The 19919-nt window shown below is 51.2% G+C and overlaps 1 protein-coding gene across 12 annotated transcripts in view; it reads right to left on the bottom strand.

Moving 5' to 3' along the window:
* DAGLA (diacylglycerol lipase alpha) overlaps positions 1-19919 on the bottom strand; it is a 78217-nt gene that overhangs the window by 35654 nt on the left and 22644 nt on the right. For 10 of the 12 annotated variants that reach the window (XR_011809631.1, XM_038179672.2, XM_072038591.1 and 7 more), the window contains 3 exons: positions 3846-3984; positions 3089-3300; positions 591-692 (listed from right to left, as the gene is read on the bottom strand). Coding sequence is in view for 11 of the 12 variants with exons in the window: in XM_038179672.2 (XP_038035600.1) it covers positions 591-692; positions 3089-3300; positions 3846-3940 (409 nt within the window). In the remaining variant the exon portion in view is untranslated. Of the gene's footprint in view, positions 1-590; positions 693-3088; positions 3301-3845; positions 3985-6845; positions 10090-15003; positions 15592-16374; positions 16535-19919 lie in introns of those variants that run through there. The other 2 variants (XM_072038596.1, XM_005028956.6) reach the window with 2 other exon arrangements.

The following is a 19919-nucleotide window of genomic DNA, read 5'->3' as shown; positions in this document are numbered from 1 at the left end:
GAGTCAGGTGCTCTGCCCTTAAGTCTTGGCAGCATCATCGTTCTCTGCTCTTCTCCACAGACATCACACGTACCTCCCTGTTGCTGCAGGGCAGACAGAGGAATTTAACCCAAATACTTTTGCAGCCAGCTGCAGCACGAGTAAATATCCTCTGCAAAGGCTTCTGACCACAGCTAGGTTTTCCAGCTGTTTTAGGAGATTGCCTGTGCAGAAGGCCATTAAACACTCATTGAGTACCTAGGTGGACTGTAACATTACCATCGGCCCCCAACCAGTCCGCTGAGGGATTGAAAAGAAGTTCTAGAAAAATGGTAAAGCCATTTTGACCAGAAGAGGAACCAGGTCTTTCAGACTCCCCAGCCAGACCCTTCCATGGGAATGTGAATTCTTGCCTCGGTGCAGACAGCACAGACAAATGAATAGAACAACTGTTCTGAGCTCTAATGTCTCAGGGAAACAAGCACCACATTTACAGCTACAATCCACTTCCAACAGTCAATCCCCACATGCATGAATGAATTAGCTCTCCAAGGCAAGAGGATGTCTGCGCATACACAGGACTGCACACAAACCACACTCCAAATACATACCCAAAGTGACACTCTTTGCGGTGATATCATTGCAGGAAGTGTAGTACTGCGTTAGCCAAATGATGCCCACAATAGCATACACAAACTCAATCACCAAGATAGCTGAAACAAAAGGAACACAATGAATAGTAGCAGCATCTCCCTAAGGATTAATGACTGCCTCTCCTCATCTTCTGGAGAGGAATCTCAAAGACAGGTTCGTTAGAGCAGTGGCATAAGCTAAATGACGGCAGGACTGGGCTCCAGTGCTTTGGAAGGAGTTATTCAAGAAAGCTAACCAAAAACATAATGCCTCCGTAACAGTAACTACTCCTAAGTGACACAGGGACCACACAGCTCTATGTGCAAGTACTCTGGCTGCAGAGGTGAGAATCAACCTTCCACCCATGACAGTGGAAAGACTCCCAGGTAATAAGAATCACCACCTAGGTGATTCTCAACCACCTCAGAGAGCTGGCCTGATTCAAAGAAATGGAGTAAATAGGGATGTGTACCCAGGATTAATTCTGCTTACGACACTGAGCACATGTTCCCATCACCTCTGTCCTTTGCAGTCCTTACAGCAACAGTTGCCAGGATGCAGTCCTGAAGGAAGCATTTACTGGCTCCTCAGTTCTGCACAATAACCTGGCAGCGAGCGAGAAACAGGGGGTTAACAGTGGTTCAACAAAGAAGTTGGGGAACGCAACCAAGTGCCCATCCTCACTTTCTCAATGCATTACCACCCCAAAGTATAGATGGGGAGCCAGGTACTGAGAGGGTAAGCAGCTTACTTTGATATGCCTAGCATGCTGTTGGTGGAGTTGAGACTGAACCCACGTTCCAGCCTGATGCCTGACCATCCACCCTCCTCATCTACACATGGGCATGGTATCGGGCAGCAGGTGGTCTGCTAGAGACTCTCACCATCCCAGAAAGACTGGTTCAGAGAGCCAGGTAGCAAACAGCTTGTGAGAGCAATGGGCCAAAAACCAGAGCTGGACCCAGCCCGTCATCAGCGCAACCTACGTTCTGAAGCAGCACTTGGCATTGCCCTCCTTAGCTGACCTCCCCTCTGAGAGCGCCAGCCGCAGAGCAGGAACAGCAGCAGCAGCACAGACAAGGCTGTTGTGGGCTCACATCAGAGCTATATCCTTCAGTTCGTAGGCACTAAATATCACATGCTGAAACAGGACAATCACACGGACCTTGCCCATGAAAAGGTCACAGCCCTACGTCTATCATCAGAGCTGACAAAACTGTTAAGAGTAAAAAACATCAGCTAAACATACATAAGATCCGTGTTACAGTGTAAAAACAGAATCTGGACATGGGTCTAGTTTAACACAGACAGGGAAGAAATCTGGATTATTCTTGGGTAGGAAAATGGCGTTTTGGATTCTCTCTCCTTCCCTTGCCCCATTTAGTCTGTTTTTAACAGTGTTACTCAAGCTGTCAGGCTCTACGTGCTTCCCTAGGGAGACCGCAGTGTGTCTGGGAAACTGGAGAGAAAGATTTGTTTGCTCTTCATGTTAATGATTTGCACTTAGCACTCAAAGGCGGAAATGTCTCCCAGACAGAGCTTTCAAGCAAGGTTACCCATATTTTAGCAAATTTTGCATGAAAACAATCCAGCAAAAACATGCGATGCAAAAACATGCAATGCTTTGTTGGAATGGACTTGACCCTGCCTCTCCGAAAGATTCTCTTAGAATCGTCACCTAGCAGAAAAAAAAATCCAATCAAGTTTCTGTGTCTAGAAGAGAATAGCAGTATTCTATTCTGGAATACCAGAGGAGAGAAGAAAAACTAAAATGGAAACCCTGAATGACAGACTAAAGAACAATCCCTTTTACAGCCTAGTTCTTAGTGAGTGTGCAAAACAGGAAATGTTTTTAGGAACACAAGATAAATATGCACCCCAAGAGAGAATGCAACTAGTGAGCAGGTGGCAAACCTATTTATCTCCAAGTGCCTGGAGGTAGAGTATCAGAGTGCAGGTTGCTGGATGGAGAGATGCATCACATGTGAGTCAAGAGGTCAGGTACGTCTCGAGGTAGGTGGATGCAGATTTAAGTATATATATGACAGGCAAGGACATGCACATGCCTCAGGGTGAGAACAGCCATGATTTACAAAGGCATATGTCTGTATCATAGGAAAACTTGTGGAAAAAAAGGTGGGAGAGAGGTGTAGATGCATCTCACTGTGGCAGATCTGTGTTGCAAGACAGAAGGGGAGCATATTTTCTTAGAGGAAAAGGATGTACCTGCATCGCAATGAGGATGACAAGTTAAAGGTTTGCTAGAAAGATATTTGGGGCACTGCATGAGAGTCTTACAGCAATGACAGGGTGCAGTATATGTGATGTATTCAGATGCATATCACATACAAGTGGCCATCTGGATGTCTTTCAGAAGCTGTGTGTTTGTCAGGGTGTGGGGAGAGAAGTCTTCTGCGATAGCAGATGGCAGTGTGGAGGCTGAGTCATTAGGAGGCCTCAGGCCGCTGCCTCTTACCCAGTCTGACATAGAGCACATACTGCATGGAGTCCCGGGGCTCTGTGTACAGGATACTGCCTCGCATGCTGAGCCAGATGATTGCCACCTCTGCGATCATACAGCTGAGCAGGATGCCCAGGTAGCCTCTGCCGTGGTCCACCAGGTTAAGCGAGCAGGCCTCGTTGGGGTTGTACACCAGCCCAAAGAGCACCACGGAGAGGATCACAAACCTGCCAGTCACAAACCAGCTCGTTACCACAGGGAGCCAAAGAAAGCCACATGCAACATCCCACACCTGCTGTCCTAAAAGATACTGAGGATCCTCAGTGTCCCACCTAACTCGGCTGCTGACAATTAGTATTCATTTGTTCTGGAAATCCCCTCCCCACAAGCCATCCATGCCAGCCCCACATCAGAACGATTTGATGATCTATGTCAAGGCACAGTATCCCATGGGATCTGCTACTCCAATTGCTTTTCCTGTGCCCCTGTCCAGAAACATTGCCCCAAACTCCAGTGGACAATACTGGGTAGCTCAGGAGGATATAGGAAGCTCTGGTCAGGCTTTTTTTTTGGAACTGGAACTTAGAAGAGCACTCCTCCAAACAACCAACGGCTGGAAATACGCTGGTGTCCATCAGAAATGCCCCACAGAAGCCTTCCAGATACTTGTATAAGTGCAGGAAGGATTACAGCTGTAAGGAACAGGAGCAGCAAAAAATAAATAAATAAATCATGGAATAATTCAAGCCATCATCCTGCCTTTCTCACTTACCAGGTGGTATGCAGGAGGAAGAGGAAGACTGCTGGCAAAACGAGGTCATCGCTGCCTACAGACCAGCGACGGCGGAACACGACAATCCCTGGCATGGCTAGTGGGTCTGAGAAAGTTCAGCAGGCACGACACTCACCTCCTAGAAAAGAACAGAATCAAAGACACTGCTGATCCTCTTCACCCCCAACAGCAGAGCCCCGCAGCCCCATACCAGCAGAAGGACCACACCTGAGAGCCACCCTATTTTTACACCAAAGATGGCAGAGCTTCTTCCTTCCAGCACCAGGGGGCATGGCACGCTCGAGAAGGAGCACACAGGAGAAGAAGGTACAATTTGAAGGGTGGGAAGGATTCGGTGACTTAAACACCTGCTTCACCCGACGAAATCACCACTCACCCAGCTCCACTTCACAAGATTACCGGGAATCCTGTTGCAGCTCTGTGTCAGTAAGTAGTCAGGTGCTTTGGACAGGTTATGCAGGGGCCTCAACCCTAAACAAGGTCCTATTACTGTGTTCTTCCACAAGCATACCTGCTGTAGCCTCTTCTCTCGTCCCAACAGTGCCCTCCCTCCCTTGGCTCAGCAAGCCAGAGTACCATTAACAGTTAGCAGTAGCATTTGACAAAGCTATTGACTGACTCCCAACAGAAAGCACTCAGCCGAGGGAGCAAACTCCTAGGAGATCTCTCGCTCAACCACAAGTTGCACAGAAGCACCCTGCCAGCTCCACATCTCCTTTGTGTTCAGCGTTGGCCCTGGCAGGGACTAGCAATTAAGAAGGTCGAAGATTGAGGGGCTGGCTGTTCCTCCTCGCATTTTGTTTGTGCTCCTATTTCTAAAGCTCCACAAACCCTTTTTAAAAAAAGAAACAGCAGTGATATAAGTCACAAGACTCCACAGGGCTATCCAGACACCTCCTCCCAGCAGAGCTCTCCCACACCACTTCAGTTCTGCTGTGCACGCTCCAGCCTGCTCCAGTCCAATCCTGCGGGGTCAGACCAGTCCCGTCTGTCCCCACAGCACCCCCCCCTTCTCCCTCTGGCATTTCTGGTACAACACACTCGGACCCTCAGCAGCAGCCGTGCCTTCTGTACAGTTTTGTCCACCTTCTACTTCAGAGATCTCGCCTCTGCACGGCCTTCCCACAGCCACCAGAGACCCGACTGCAGCGATGGTTGCTTCCTCCCTCCCTCACTCCAAACCCCACCACGCTCCTGACCTGCACCAGGTCACCACACGCATTGGCCTCCCCTCTGAGCGTCCTCCCAAGGCATCTCAGTCCCAAATCACAGCACGACCCCCAGCCCCTGCCCACCCTCCACCTGCACGTGCCACAGCCGGGGCACTCCGGCCACGACCTGTGGTCACCACGCTGCTCCACAGCTGTGTCTTGGAAGCAACGACAGCTTTTCATACCAATCTGGCACTTTGCTGCTAGGGAAAAAGGAAAGTGTCCCCATTTGTTACTTGTGATGTAATCAGGACTTCCAACAGCATTTTACGGGGAGTATCATCTGCTGCACCTCACACACCACACAAAAAACTTAACTTGCACGTCTCCAAGTGCTCCGAGTTTAAAAAAAAAACACACACAACGGTACAAGTTTCATGGTCACGTTTAAACTAGTTTGAACCTTCTTCACTGTAACGCGAGTGTTGGTTCTGTGACAGACCAGGCTGTATCACAGCACCAGCTGCTGCAGGTAGAGAAACCTCCCCGTCCTACCAAGGCGCACCCACCAGTCACACGCGGTTACCCCATCCCTTTCCCACGGTGCAGACCACCCCAAAGCAGAAGCCTCCCTGCTGTGCTGACACCTGGGGCCACCAGCTCAGCCCCACCTACCTGCTTCAGTCCCCAAGCACCGAAAACACGCACAAGTCTTGCGCACTTTCCGGGAGACTCCATAGCGAACAGGCTGACGCTTCCAGCACGTTACTCACTTGGGCGAAGGAAACGCTCCATTCCACAAACACAGCGAATGTGCAATTACAACACCATTTGGATTCACACTTCCTTAGCACATAATAATCAGAGCACTCGGTACATTGCAGCTCTACCTTCAAACTGCTCACTCCTCTGGCCATCTGGCAACTCCTTCCAGCCTCGCCGCGAATAACCCGCCTGCACGACAGCCCCTGTGCCTCCAGTACCGCTAGCCCCGCTCCGTATACATGGATGCACTTTCCGACATCCTCATTTGCTCTGCCTCTGGCCAAGCTCAGCTCCCGTCATCCCCAGCTCACAGCTGTGTCCCACCGAGGAGCTTTCCACAACTCTTGGACCCCTCCAAGCGCAGGCAGGTGCTCTCTGCCTGCTTTCACTGCCCCACCAGCTCGGGGCAGGGTATCAGCAAGAGCAGCGAGCACCTGAGATGAATTCCTCAGGCAGCAGCCCAGCACTCACCGTCACACACGAAACCGGTCACCGTGGGGCTGTCGCTCCTAGCTGTATGCTTAGCAGGCAGCCAGCACGCTGCAAAAAGAGTCCCGATTAATTTTGAAAGACTGCCTGTGCCAAATCTGAACTGTGAGGCCCAGGGCCTCATCCCTGGTTTGGGAAGAAAGGAGATGATGGAAGGCCTGAGACTGTAAAGCCCACAAAAAAAAAAAAAAAAAAAAGGCACCACCATAATGCTGTCACTGTGAAGACTCTGGCTGCGTGCCAGAGTAGCAGATCCCAGGAGTTACATTTCCAGAAGATGAAGATGGGAGTTCCAGCAGGGGAACTGGGAGGAAAAGTGGAAGGTCAGAGTGCAAACAGCCCTGAGACCACTGACCCTAGTTTGCAACAACAAGAATCCCTTGCACCGACCCAAAAATTGCTCCAAAGAGTGGAAAAATTCCCAGGACCTTGAAATCTGAACCGTGGTGCGAGAAGCCCCAAGCTCCCAACGTGAAATTCGGGGGAGGCACATGCAGGAGCGAGCTTTGCGTGCAAGGAGTCCAGAGCCCTGCCCCTCGCATCAGAGGCAGATGTATGGGAGCAGAAATCTTACATGGCCCGCGGTCCAGCTGCCGCTCATCCTTCTCTCCCGTGAGGGCGTTTCAGGAGAAGAGCACGTCCACGGCGCCAGGCATCACGAGCGAAGGAGGGAGCAGCAAACTCTTCTTGCAGCCATTGAGAAGCCCGGGCGGCGGAGGGAAGGACGGCGCGCTGCCTGCCTGCTGCCCACGGAGCCGGGCAGCATCCTCCCGGCAACTCCCTCTCCCTGCGAGCCTGGTTTCTTCAGCGGGGCTGCCGAGAGCCGAGCCAGGGGTCGTGACTCCCCCTTCCACACCCCCGGCACCCTCTGGAAGGAAGTGACATCATCCCTATTCTGAGGAGATTGTGTGCGAATTGTGGGAAGGATGGGGAGCAGCGAGAGCGGGCGACGCTGTCAGATGCGTGCGGGGAGATGGGAGGGAAGGGAAGGCTCCAGCAGCGCCAACCTCGAGCCTCCTCCTCCCGCAGCGAGGCCGGCGGCACCGGGAGCGCCGCGGGCACGGCCACGGCTCGGAAAAGCACCCAGGCATCGGGAGGGTGCTGAGCCCAGCCGGGAAGGCCTTGGGCCACCGGCATCTCCTCTGGCACGCACTGAATGACCAGGGGGAGGGGAGCTGGACGGGACACAAAAGGGGCACACAGAGGGGGCCACCCGCTGCAGAAAGGAGAGCCTGTTCCAGAGGAGCAGCCTCTGCCGGCCTTTTCAGCCGCTAATTCCTTGTGACACGCTCTGGGGTATGACAGGATGTGGGGGAAGGGGAGAATTAGCCGGCTGCAGGGGAAGGCTTAGAGAAAAGAGCAAGGGAGAAAAATGCTACAGCGAGACAACATTCCAGCTAAACCTGGGAGATTTAGTCTAATCCAACATCCCATCACGGCTGACATTAGCCTGGGAAGAAGGCGGGCGAGCACAAGCTGAGCCCAGCCCCAGCCCAAGGATAAGGGCTGCGCGCGCCCCGTGCCGCAGGAGCCCACCCACGCCACGCCAACAACCGCAGGAGAATCAGCGCCTCCCGGCTCCCCGCACCACGCAGGCACCCGAGGCTCAGCTGCACCCACGCAGCCCACGCCGACTCCTTGTGAGCCCCCTCCAGAGGCTCCCCCAGCCCCAGACCCACCGGGCCAGGGGCTCGCTCAGCTCCCCTCCTCGGCTGCCCCAAATGCTTCCCAGGTCCCCGCTCAGCCTCTTGTGTTTCAGACCGTGACCTGCTACTCCTGCCAAGCTGAAGCTGCGAGGCCAACCGCATGCCAAAATCCGATCCCGCACAGTGCCACGAGTTTCTTCTCGCTCTGACGGATCGCCGGTGATGTCCACACAGAGACACTCGCGGGGGGATGCCCTGCTAGCCTGGCACACTCATCATCTCTCCCTGGCACCAGGCGGTGACCTGTGTGCGACAAGACACCGTGCAGGATGATGGAGCAATCCCAGCCCTAAGGGTGGCTCTGCAGACACGCAGCAGTCACCGCAGGACAAGGCCCCTCGCTGCCCCAGCACTGCTCCTTCCAGGGGGAACAGCCCAGGACTGCCGTTTTTCACAGAGCTGCTTAGGAAAACCCGCCTGGAAAACTGCAATGAAACAAGCTTTGTGCACTCTGCCCCTCCGCTGGCCTGTGCGGTCTCAGCAGAGGTGGCTCCGGGTACCTGGGCAAGGCACCTGGTGGTGCAGCATCTGCATTTCCAGAGGGACGTGTTCCAGAGATGCATCCTCTGCCTGCCACCACGCAGGATGGCACTCACGAGCACTTCCCGCAGCGCTGTGCAACTTTCCGTGTCTCCTTACAGCAACGGGAACACGTTCTGCCCCTTGTCAGCATGCCGGCATGCCTTCACCTTCCTAAGTTATTTATTAGAGCCATTGAAGCTCGCTGGATTTCTTGTGAATGCCTGCAATTTTATTTTTTTTTTGTATATACTGAAGTGAACTCAGAAAGCAACAGCACTGTAAAATAACCACGTTTGTCACATTCAGGTGACCAAAAATGCCATTCAGCATGATTAACCAGACAGCTCCCGACCCTTAAGCGTGTGCTGCTTCATAAAATCCAAACCCTTCCCCTGCTGTAACAGCATTTGGGGAGCAGGCAGGGTTCCAGCCCTGCCTGAAGCTCACAGCCCCCTTTCCCCTCCTCACAAGCACACCCCACAGCCACCATGGGCAGCCTGCCCCACGTCGGGTCGCCACCTCTGCGGCTTACAGAAGCCCCCTGTTCCTGCTCAGCATGCCTTTCTTAAGCACTTACTGTACGTGACGGAAATCATCAATTAGAACTTGGACCCAACTTTATCAATCCTTGGCCAGCTATTTTTAAAGGCCTTAAATGAAGCTCTTTCTGTTTCTGAGCTCGGACCCTCACAATCTGGGAATTGTTCCTTGCAGCGAGACGCAGGGGATGTGGTTTCATCCCCATTGAGATGTCCCGAGGCTGGTCAGGCATTTCCTTGCCGGTGTCTGCATGCATGAAACCCATCTGGCCCCATCCAGGACGTGGCCTGAGGCAGGAGCTGGACAGCGAGGTCAGCTGTGTCCAACTTCCCTGCACAATCCACCCCACTAGCAAAGAAAGGGAAGAAATGAGCCAGGTGACAGATGAAAGAAAAGCATCCAGACCTTCAACAAATGCATCCCCTGGATGGGAATACCTCAAAGTAACATGGAGGGATGCCTACTGAGTGTACAAGGTGAAACGGAGGCTCGTACTGTGACAGGAAGACAAGTCCCACAGCACCAGAGGAGGACGAGTTCTTCCAACACAGGGCTGCCTTTTGCAGGCAGCAGCAGGTCCGTATTGCAAGCAATGCCTTCAAGAACTGCAGGGAAAGCTCCTTCCCTGGGGGGAGATGGAAGAGCGGCTGCCAGAAGGCTGTGAGGACAGATCTGCCATAACTGAGCAGGCTTAAGGGAGCAGATTTGTATTTTGAAGAATATGACACGTATTAACGTAACGTCTAGGAGCCACATTTACCATCAAGTCACAAGCTGCTCGGCACAAGCAGACAATGCAGGCAAAGTCACGGCTGTTGGAGTACCGGTCTCACACCTACTTTGAAGATCCTCCTCCGTACCCTCCTATTTTCCAAGCAGAAGGAAATAAAGTGAGGCAGTGCCCGAGCCACGAGGTCAAGTCACCAGGTCTGAGCCAGGAAAGGTTCAAAAAGTCTCCTGTGGCCTGGCCCGCTTCAGGCAGGGCTGCCCCACACCACACTGAGACCAGCGGGGAACTACTGCGATTAGGTCGGACCCGGAGCCACAACAGTGCCCACTGACACAGACACCCAGAGCACACGCTGAGTACAACCTGGCCTTCAAACCCCACGCATGGGGCAAGCACTTACCATTACATCCTGCTTTAAATCCCAAATTTTGGTTTAAATCCCAAATGTGGGCATGATCCTGCCCTTGGAAATGCAGTAGCGATGGCTACCAGACTAGGCTGGTAGCAACAGAGCAGCCCAACACGCTGGCCTGTCCCCAGCTCTTCGTCTTCGTCCCTAATGCTTCTTCAAAGCCACCGTCCTCAGGCAGAAGCATCAAAGTGTCTTCAGGTGATTCATCCCATCGAGGTGGGACAGCTGGACTAGATGATCCTGGAGGTCTTTTCCACGCTTCATGATTCTATGATTCTAATTGCACGTGCTCCTTGCTTACATCCATTCCCTTTGTCTCTTACCCCAGACACCTTGGGGAGAAATTGCTCTCGTGAGTCCTGCTCCATCTTCAGACAAACAACCTCTCCCACCCGTTTACCTTCTTGAACCTCACAGCCTTGCAATTTACACCTGGGAATTTCAAAAGCCTCTTATCAGAGTTGTTCTGCTTTGTTTTCAGAAACAGCGCCTCTCCTCTAACAAGGAGAAAAAAAAATCAGCTCTCAAAACCTTACTACTGAAGCAGAGGATGTTGTCACATCTGCTACATGCTCTGAAATGGCTATTTTCCTGTAGGATGATGCCATACAGAGCACACCACAAAGGGTCCAAGATGGAAATATCACCCGCTCCTGAGTAATCATATTGCTAGTCCCAGGTGATCAGAGCCATTAACTGAGATTTAAAAATTCACAAGTGTATTTCCAAGTAGAAATGCTCCCATTACCATCTTTCAGTTGGATTTCAGAGTTCTGCAGACAAAGGGTTTGAGTTTCCGAGCATTTTTCTGCAACTGCAGGGACTGTAACTTCTTCCTATCTAACAACAACACGGGAGATAACAAGCATTTAAGAACAACAACAAACACACTGCAAACTGGCAGCGTATCTGCCTCTCTTCAAAGGAGCCTCACACAAATGGAGCGTGTGAGGGAAAAGCAGGTGACACGCTCACCCTCGGGCTGGGACAGTGCCTTGCTTCTTTGGGAGGGCTGGCTAGCTGTGTTGCTGCTGCCTTCAGCATGCCAAGATGAACACGTTTTCTGAATGATTTTTCTTCTTGAGACACACACATACAGACGCTGGAACGACTGACACATCTGCATGGCGTGTGCTTGCCCACAGTGCTGCCCTTCTTCTGGAAAAAGAAAGAATTTTACCAACTCTCACTGTTCTTACTGCAAGAACATGGAAAAATCCTAAGCAGAGCTGAATGATACCAAAATGCTGCTACTACTACTCGCAGCGCTCCTTCACAGCTTTCCAGCCAGCGGTTAAAAGCAGGATGAGGAATCCACGGAACTGAGAAGAAAGTGAAGACGCTCTCCCCCTGGCGAGATGTTCCCACAAACCTGCTGCGATGCCCACGGTGCCCCTGGCACCAGCCGAGCCTGCTCTCCTGGCTGTGCTCGCAGCACAGCTCTCCTGAGCACAGCAAATGCTCCCAGCGAGTGTACTTCAGGGGTGGCTTCGCCAAGGGGGCTGCCCGTCATTCTCTGCTGCAATTAGCGAGATGTGTGTAAATAGAAGAAAAATTGGCAGGACCTAAAGTTCCCCTCCCTCCTCCCCCCAAGTTGGCATACCCCACAGGCCAGGATTTATCCACGGGCAGGCAAGGAACAACTTGGCAGGGGTAAGCACAGTCCTCTTAAAAGCGTCTTCAAGTGCCAAACAAGTTAGCGCATAAAAACAGAGATCCCCATGAGAAACCTGACTGCCCAAATTCAGGAAGAGTGATGTTCAGTGATGTTCTCGGATGCGAAACAGCCTCACTCTACAGCTCCAGGACGACCAGGGATTTTATCTCAGGAGGTCTTACCACAGCATAGCTCCAAGCTTCAGGATTGTCAGGCTACAGAATGTTAAAAAGTCTCCACAAATAACTGGTCAAGAAACAACAGAAGTCGACAGACAGCCTCACCTGAAAACGAGCCACTTTACTGGAAACCTAGGAGTACAAAAAGGAGCACAATCCAAGTCTGCTGACATTAATTTAGTTAAAAACAACACCCCGTCGTTGTATCAATGCCGACATATCTGCAGCCACCTACATTTTGTGCTAGCAAAGCCCACAATCTGAGCTTTCTGACGATTCCAAGCTCGAGCAAAAATAATGTCCAAGTTGCTAGGGGAAAAAAAATGTATTAAAAAGTGAAACTAATTTTGTATTTCAAATAGAACTTACTGTTCTACAGGGTAATAAAACCTGCTAGTGGTTAATAGCCAGCAGTCAGTGACAAGAAAAGCCTGGCTTGATCAGGGAAGGAAAAGGATGCTGGAAAGTATCACTGGCACGAGCCAGCACAAGTCTGTGGGCAAAGCCAAAACGCCGGGCATCCCAAGCCCAAGTGGCATCAGCAGGCAATGCCAGCACAATACTGGCCAGCCCATGTTTGCATACGAGGTACAGCAGTTAATTTTTCCTGGACCCATCCACTGGGGATTGCAATTCTTCGTTTCTTGTTGTAACATCTCATGGCTGCCTTCAAAATTTGGTAATTCACAGTTGTAAACCACACAACTATTAATTCGCCCTTAGCAAAACCAACCAGGGCTGGGTTAAGTCAGCCAGGGAGAGAAAGTGGTAAGTGGTGCTTTAAGGAATATTTTGGATGTAATCAACCGCTGCCAACCCGCCACCCTTGTTTCTTCAGGCAAGCTATTTTTCACTACAATCCTGGCAAATTCAAATCTGTCAGTTTTACTCCACCCAGGAACGCTTCTCAGATCAGCCTCCTGATCGACCAGGAAAAAAGAATCAGGAGCAGCGTACCTCGGGGTGAAAGTAAATGAAGTCGGTGACGGTTCCCTGAGGCGGCTAACCTCCAAGTGCCCTGTCCTCAGGAAGAGGGGAAACTCCAGCCACGCTGAAAAACAATTGCCTTTCTGCGATACCACAGACAGGCTCCCCGGCTTCCTACTTTACGCTAGTGGGCAAACAGTTTTCCCAATAACTTGACTCATTGCTTCGGGAATTCCCTAGAGGATGAGTCACATTGCAGGGAAAGCCACCAGTCATTCTACGGGGAGCTACACGGACCACCGCTGCCAATACGAGAAGAGTGAAAGAAGTGGGAGAACAGAAGATCAGTGCCAAACTCTGGAAAACGGTGCGGTCAACAGCGCTCCTTGGCACTCCTTCCCTGCTCCCCTCCCCAAAAAGCACGCCAGCGTGCAGGAGTGCTCACGCCTGGCTGTGGAGAGGTGGCAGCAGGCTCCCGAGCCTCACGGTGGGGTGCTGGAGGGAGGAAGCGCTGGCTCTGCTCGCATCAAGAAGCGCCTGACAGAGGAAGGAAGGTGCTGAGGAGATAAAACCATGCACTGAGGGGAGTGGAATGGCAGCACGAGGGGCACAGACAGAGCTGCAGAGCCCCTCACTGCATCCCTGCTCAGCAGGGACCTCAAACAGCACTGCTTCTGCTGCCTTACAACCCACCACAGCTTATACTGCAATTTTTCCTTTCCTCCCATCCCATTAGGACGTTCCTAAGTGCATCCGTGGTCCAGTCAAAAATGCTGAGAATGCCTGCTGCACGGCAAGGCTGCATCCTAAAGCACCTTGCAATAATGCCACTTGCAATTGTTGAACAGGGATGCTAATGACGTGAAATCATCAGGCTCATCTGTGCTGGAAATTCACTTCAGACAGGCTAAGGCTTACCTGGCTACTGCTGACGCTCACCTCCTGGAGCTGCATGTTTGCCTGTTTGTTTCAGTGATTTTGCCCTCAATTGTCCCTAATTGCAGGACCTGGGCTGACAGCTCCATTTCTGCTCAAACAGCGGGTCCTGGTGTTGTTTCTCCAGTCTCTGTGTTATGTTTGCACTGACAGGTGGCATCTGTAAGTCTCCTTGAGCACCATGTGCCTCCACCTGGGTTCAGCTCCCTCCCTTTATCTCACACTCTTTGCTTTGGGCAGGAGAAGCGTGCCTGTGTCTTACATTCCCAGAAACCAAGCTGAAAGTATGGGGCTATCAAAGTCATCCACCCAAAGGCGTGCATATTCAGTCCCGTCCTTAAATCACCCAGGACGAGACCTGAACTTCAGAGCTCTTGATTGTTGTAAACAACTCCAACAACTAAGCTCTCACCATTTCTCCATGCCATCCACCTCTAGGGCAAGGCACTGCGTGTCGTAAGAAGCAATCCCTTTCCTAACCCTTCTCCCATTACACCTCTGCTCCCACGAGCCACCCTGTGCACGCTGCTAACCCACCTCACGACCTTGTTTTCATGAGTCCCCCCCAAAACCATGAAGCCCGGGTTCCCACTTTCCAATAGCTCACTCCTACCCAGAGCAGCAGCATCGTACCTTTTCAAGCAGGAGCTCCTCTTTTTCTTGCCACAACTTGGGATTCCTTAGAGCCTTCACTGAAAATTAATTTAACATTAACTGATATTTGTGCTTGCAGCACATCCCATTCTTCCAAGGAAATTTAATAAAACAGAACCTAAATCAATATTCACGGTATCCTGTTTAGGAAACCGAACTCTGCTACTGCCACCATTCCCCTTCCTCATTTTTTTGGACTCCTGCAGGGCGTTATTTATGGAGGCAGATGCAAAAAACTCTGGCTTCACAGAAGTAGCATCAAAACCCAAACACCCTAATCCATTTTTCCAACAAGATCTTGGGAAATTTAATAATCTAACATCCCAAGGACTGCTGCTTTCCATAGGAAGGCTTCTCTCGGCAGGAATCCAGGCCACACACCCATATCACAAAGCATTTCAGTTTACCCTAGGGCATTAAGGAAGCAGAGATCAAACACCCGAGGCGCTCGATGTGGTGAAGGACCTACCTGTACAGCTCCGGACACACGAGCACGTGCATGGGCAGGCACTTTTCCAGACACAAGCGTCAGCCCAGCAGCGACCGCCTTCACCGTCCATCCTGCACGGCACAGCCACCGCATTGTATTTGCTAAAAATCCTATAGCAGAGCTGCAAATTGCAGCTGGGAAGTTTCCTTGCCTGGGGCAACGCCCGCCATACCGCTCGGTACACGCGCTGTAAGAGACCTCTCAGCGGGACAGCAGAGCGCTGCCCTCGGCAGTTCAGCGCCTGTATCCAAACGCTGACCCTCTGCTGCTCCCCGTCTGTCGCCTGCGGTCTCAGAAGCCTTTCAGACACTAAAGGAAAGGCCCTTTGGAGGCAGGTGACAGCAGAACGGCTTTATATCGAGTAACGTGCTCTTCTCACCCTAAAGCAGCCCAAATCACGCAGGTGAGAATCACTCAAAGCCTTCCCCGCTGCACCTAAGCTCACAGGGAACCTCGAAAGCCAGACTGGATTCTCAGACGCGGGCGTTTGTCGCTGCAACTTCAGAAGAAATCCGTGGTTCTGCCCCTCCCTTCTCATGGCTTCCACCTCAGTGCACGAGAACAGCCCTTGGAATAAAACAAAGGATTGAGCTAAGTACTCCCAGAAGAAAAAAAATGTTTCCTTATTCCTGTCTGGAGAACGCAGCCTTCTAAAGAAAGCTGCCAGCCCTGACCCAGCTCATGTAAAGCGTGCTAATTACAGTGAAAATCCAAAGAAAGCAAGAGCAGGAGGGAGGGAGGGAGGGAAAGCCAGACTCCAGCTCGCTGGCTCACATAAATGACAGCTTGAGCAAACTTTCCCTGCCCGAGTGGCTGCTGCCATAAATAACATCCTCCAGGAGCCCAAGCCCCAGTCACGGCGTGGGGACGGCAGCAGCGGCACCTCGCCGCCCAGAGCAGCCCCACTCCTGCACCACTTTCTGAAAGCCACCCTTGTCTCCTCGCCCCATCCTGCAGATTTGATGCATCTCTCGTCTCTGGCAACCCACTCCCCCATTATGCTGTCATTCTTTTACTCCCTTTCCTTTTTCAGTCTCCGCATTTTCCGTGGCTCCCCTCGATGACACCGCTCTGCAGCTCTCCATCGATTTCTCCAGGGCTTTGTTGCTCTGGAGGATCCCCACAGGAGCCGGGCTCCTCCTTCCAGCTGCCAGCAGCTGCTCTCCGACCCCAAACACTTGGCCATTAGGAGCCTAAAGGCAGTCACCGCGGAGCACAGCATGCCTCACAGAGTGAGCCCCTTGACCACTCGCTGCACACAGCTCCAGCCCTCTCCTGCTTTAGGAAGCTAAGTCCCAAATTCAGACCCAGGGGAAGTCAGACGGGTAGCTCCCCTGTAAGTTGGCTCACTTTTCCTCCAGTCTTTCTGGTGATGCTGTCCCAGTCACACGCGTGCAGCGCTGCTAGAAGAGGCTCAAGGGACAGCGTGGGTCCTGCACCTTCGTACGCCGCCAGTTGCTGGGGCAGCAGACCGACAGCTTCCTCTTCCTCCTGAACACTCGTGGCTTTCCTAGCAATGTGGGAAGATAACACTGAAGCTGGGGCTGAATGCAGCCGTGCTCTTCCAGAACCTCAGCCCTGGATGCATGTGATAGCCGGCAGTAAGCCTATTTTCATCTTGGTACGCAAGCAAGGGTGAATGGAGCCCAGGTTTCTCTGATCTTGCCTCGTATTTAAGCCACATCAAAGGCATATTTAAGATAGAAATATGTAAACCCGGAAACCCAGAGCTAAAAGCCCTTTAGCTAAAAGTCTGGCACAGCACGGGGGCTGGACCCCACTGCCCTGCCATGTGAGCGGAGGAAGCGCTTCCTAGCTCCTTGTTTAGGTAGGCAACTCGATTTTAGAAGCTCACCCATTCAAGCTGGATTAGCCTCTACTTTTCCAGCTGTGGGTCCTGTGAGCACTCTTACTGTACTGTACTGCTCTGTTGCAGAGCTTATGTAGACTTCTGCCACTTTTATCTGCAGGTTACAAAAAAAAAAAAGCCTCTATTTATTGCTGTTTCTAATACACCGGAAGAAGCCAAATGATTTGGGAACAGCAGGACACAATCACTTCATTTGACAATTAATTCTGTTCATCACCACAGACCCTGGAGCTAGAACAGCTAATTCCCATCCCGTCCTCTGCTCTCCAAATGTGAAGCTCCACGCTCCAGGCAGCACGGCCACGTGCTCCTGTCTTTGGCCAGGGCGCCTCCCTCTGCTCCTGACGTGCCCAAGTTTCCATGCTCGTTTGCTAAACTGTGGCTGCCTTGGTCTTGGCCGTCTGTACCTCTCTGCCCCTGCACAACCCTCCCACACACCCCAGTGTGCTCCCTGCCTGCCTTTCCTCACGGCTCCAAGAGGAGCACCACGCCACAGGCAGCCTCGGCTCTGCCTCCAAAGAGGCTAAGCAGGGACCAGACACAGCTCACCTTTGCACGGATGTTTGCACGATGCAGCTCGCAGCTAATTGCATGGGATCGCAACGTAATCAAAGCATTTCTAGCCAGTCCCAGGGCTGCCCTGACATTTTCACGAAGGCAAATATTTTCTCCCTGTTGCCACAATCCTCCTTGTTTTCCTCAACTCCTCGCTTTGTCTCGTTAGCAGCTGCTGGAGAAGTGGCCAAGCACACGTTGGCAGGAGCTAGGCGAGCGTGTCAGTGTCGCTATCCCCTTGGTATCTCTTTGCTAACCACCAGGTTAGCAAAGATGTACAAAAGGGAGGCGAGGAGGAGAGCTGCAGCAGTAGAATACCCCGGCAGAACATTTCTTGGCTTCATGCAGTTGTCCAGACATGAACTGCACAACATGGATTACAACTGTCTGCTTCGGTGGCTAACAAGTGGCTGCACTAGAAGAAAATCGGGAATAATCCTTCCCCACACTAACAGAGCAGAAGAGACACAGGCCAGTCACGCACAGGAGTTCCCTAACCCTGGTGTCGCAGACTTAGAACTACTGCAGGAGGCACAAAAAAAAAAAAGCAGGGCACTATTCAGAACATAAATCAAAAGCAAGGGTACTAAAATATAGATAAGCACAAAAATAAAATGAAAGGGATCAGAGATCACAAAAGAGGCGCTGGGAAAGGAGCAAGGTATGCTCCTGCCAAAAGAGAAGTCAGACAGAATTCAGTTACAAGCTTCATCTAAATGTCATCAGCTTGGGGCCAGCGAACTGCCAAAGAGATGGAAACAAGACCGGCCATCTTATCTGTGAGCAAACAACACGAAGCGATAGGCCAGACTAAACAGCTCGGCCACACCACTCGCCTGGCAAGCAGCTGCAGACCTGCCTGAAAAAACACCCCGCGTGCCCCACGTTGGCTCAGCTGTGCTACTCTTGTTCGAGAGGGCGATCCGACATAATGTGCTCCTCCTAAAACTTGTCACCGAAGCCCACATCTGCCAGAATTAACCAAAAAATAAAAAACACGTCGTCTTCCCTGAAGAAAATCAGCAGGGTCATCTTCCGAGCTCTCCAAAGTTATCCACGTGGAAATAACACATTCCGGAAACTTGAAGCATCGGGAACTTCACAGCTTTGGCAAAACAGAGGAAAGCAGTAACGCTGCTCTTCCATCGGTGAGAAAGATAAAGAAGAGCAGCTGACCCCAAAGCTCACCTGGAGAGCTTCCCAACGGAGAGGGGGCTCACGCTCAGGAAACAGGAGGCTCCAGCAGCTCCCTGGAAAGGAAGCGTTTCGAAGTTGACTTTTGTAAGAAGCCACCTTTCCTCTAGTCTGGCAGATGAGATTTTCAAAAGCTAAATGAGTCTTCGCACTTGAATTTATAATCCAAACAGGATTATAAGAAAAAAAAAAAAAAAAGCTGTTTATTCAGATGTATTCCAGGACAAGCGATTGGCTCTGAGCCGACACACAGAAAGACAGATTTAGACTATTAGAAGAAAAAGTACTTCTTCCTCTCATGCTGTAGGCAATATATCATTATCCCTGTAATTAAATTTAGTGCCTTTGTGGCAATGCCTTCTGCAGAATTTATCTAAGTGTGGACTTTTTTTTTCCCCCTTTCCTTTAATTATAGTACAATTAACCATGAAGCGTCCGGTCATTTAAAGCTTTTCAATTGGGCTTCAGAAGTAAGTGCCTGAAGCAGGCTTTGGTGGGAGTGCTGTAATAATCTCAGAGCAGATCACGAGCACGAGACCCGGGCTTTGGCTACTAATTCACCTTTTGTTGTTGCAAGGGAATTTTCAAAGCTTGCAAAAGATCTTCATTTCATCTTTTGTAGTTACAGCACCCGATTCAAATCTTCATCCTTGATTAGAGCTCAAAGGCCTCAGAACAGTATTAAATTGCAATTAACCCAGCTGATGAAGGCATAGCATAATCAAGCACCTAAGTATCAGGCATAAGCCCAGCCCAGGCCTGAGCTCTCCTGCATCACAATCCCATGCTATTTTTTTTCCCTTCGATTTCTTCACTGTCACTTAAATTCTGGACATGGGCACAAAGATTCGAGCTGAGATTTCCTACTGCTCTTTTCTGGGCAACGTGGGAAAATGTTTCCAGCATTCTGAAGAATCCTTACAGGAATTACGCCTGCATTCTCGCAGAAATGTTGTCTGACTTACGCTCTGCACAGACCTCTCAGACCACAGAGCCCAGCCCGCAGGACTAGCAAACCACGCTTGAATCAATCTGAGATCTGCACATACAACAAGATGCAAGGACAAAAGGTACAGAAGAGCTTGTCAGATGGCTCCACTTCTTCCCCCAAAATAGGACTGTAACCACAGTCTCTGAAAAGGGGATCTCCTGAGTACTCATTAACAGATCACACAAGGACTGCACTGAAATGCCAGGTAGCTTCTTGCAGACCTTCGCAGCGTTCCTGAAGACAGCCTTTCCCACAGGCAACGTGCTTTCCCCAAAGATCTCTGCC

This window comes from Anas platyrhynchos, chromosome 5 (assembly GCF_047663525.1).
Source record: "Anas platyrhynchos isolate ZD024472 breed Pekin duck chromosome 5, IASCAAS_PekinDuck_T2T, whole genome shotgun sequence".
Lineage (NCBI taxonomy): Eukaryota > Metazoa > Chordata > Aves > Anseriformes > Anatidae > Anas > Anas platyrhynchos.
The sequence above is the reverse complement of the archived record's forward strand: the minus strand, read 5'-3'. Positions and strand labels throughout refer to the sequence as shown.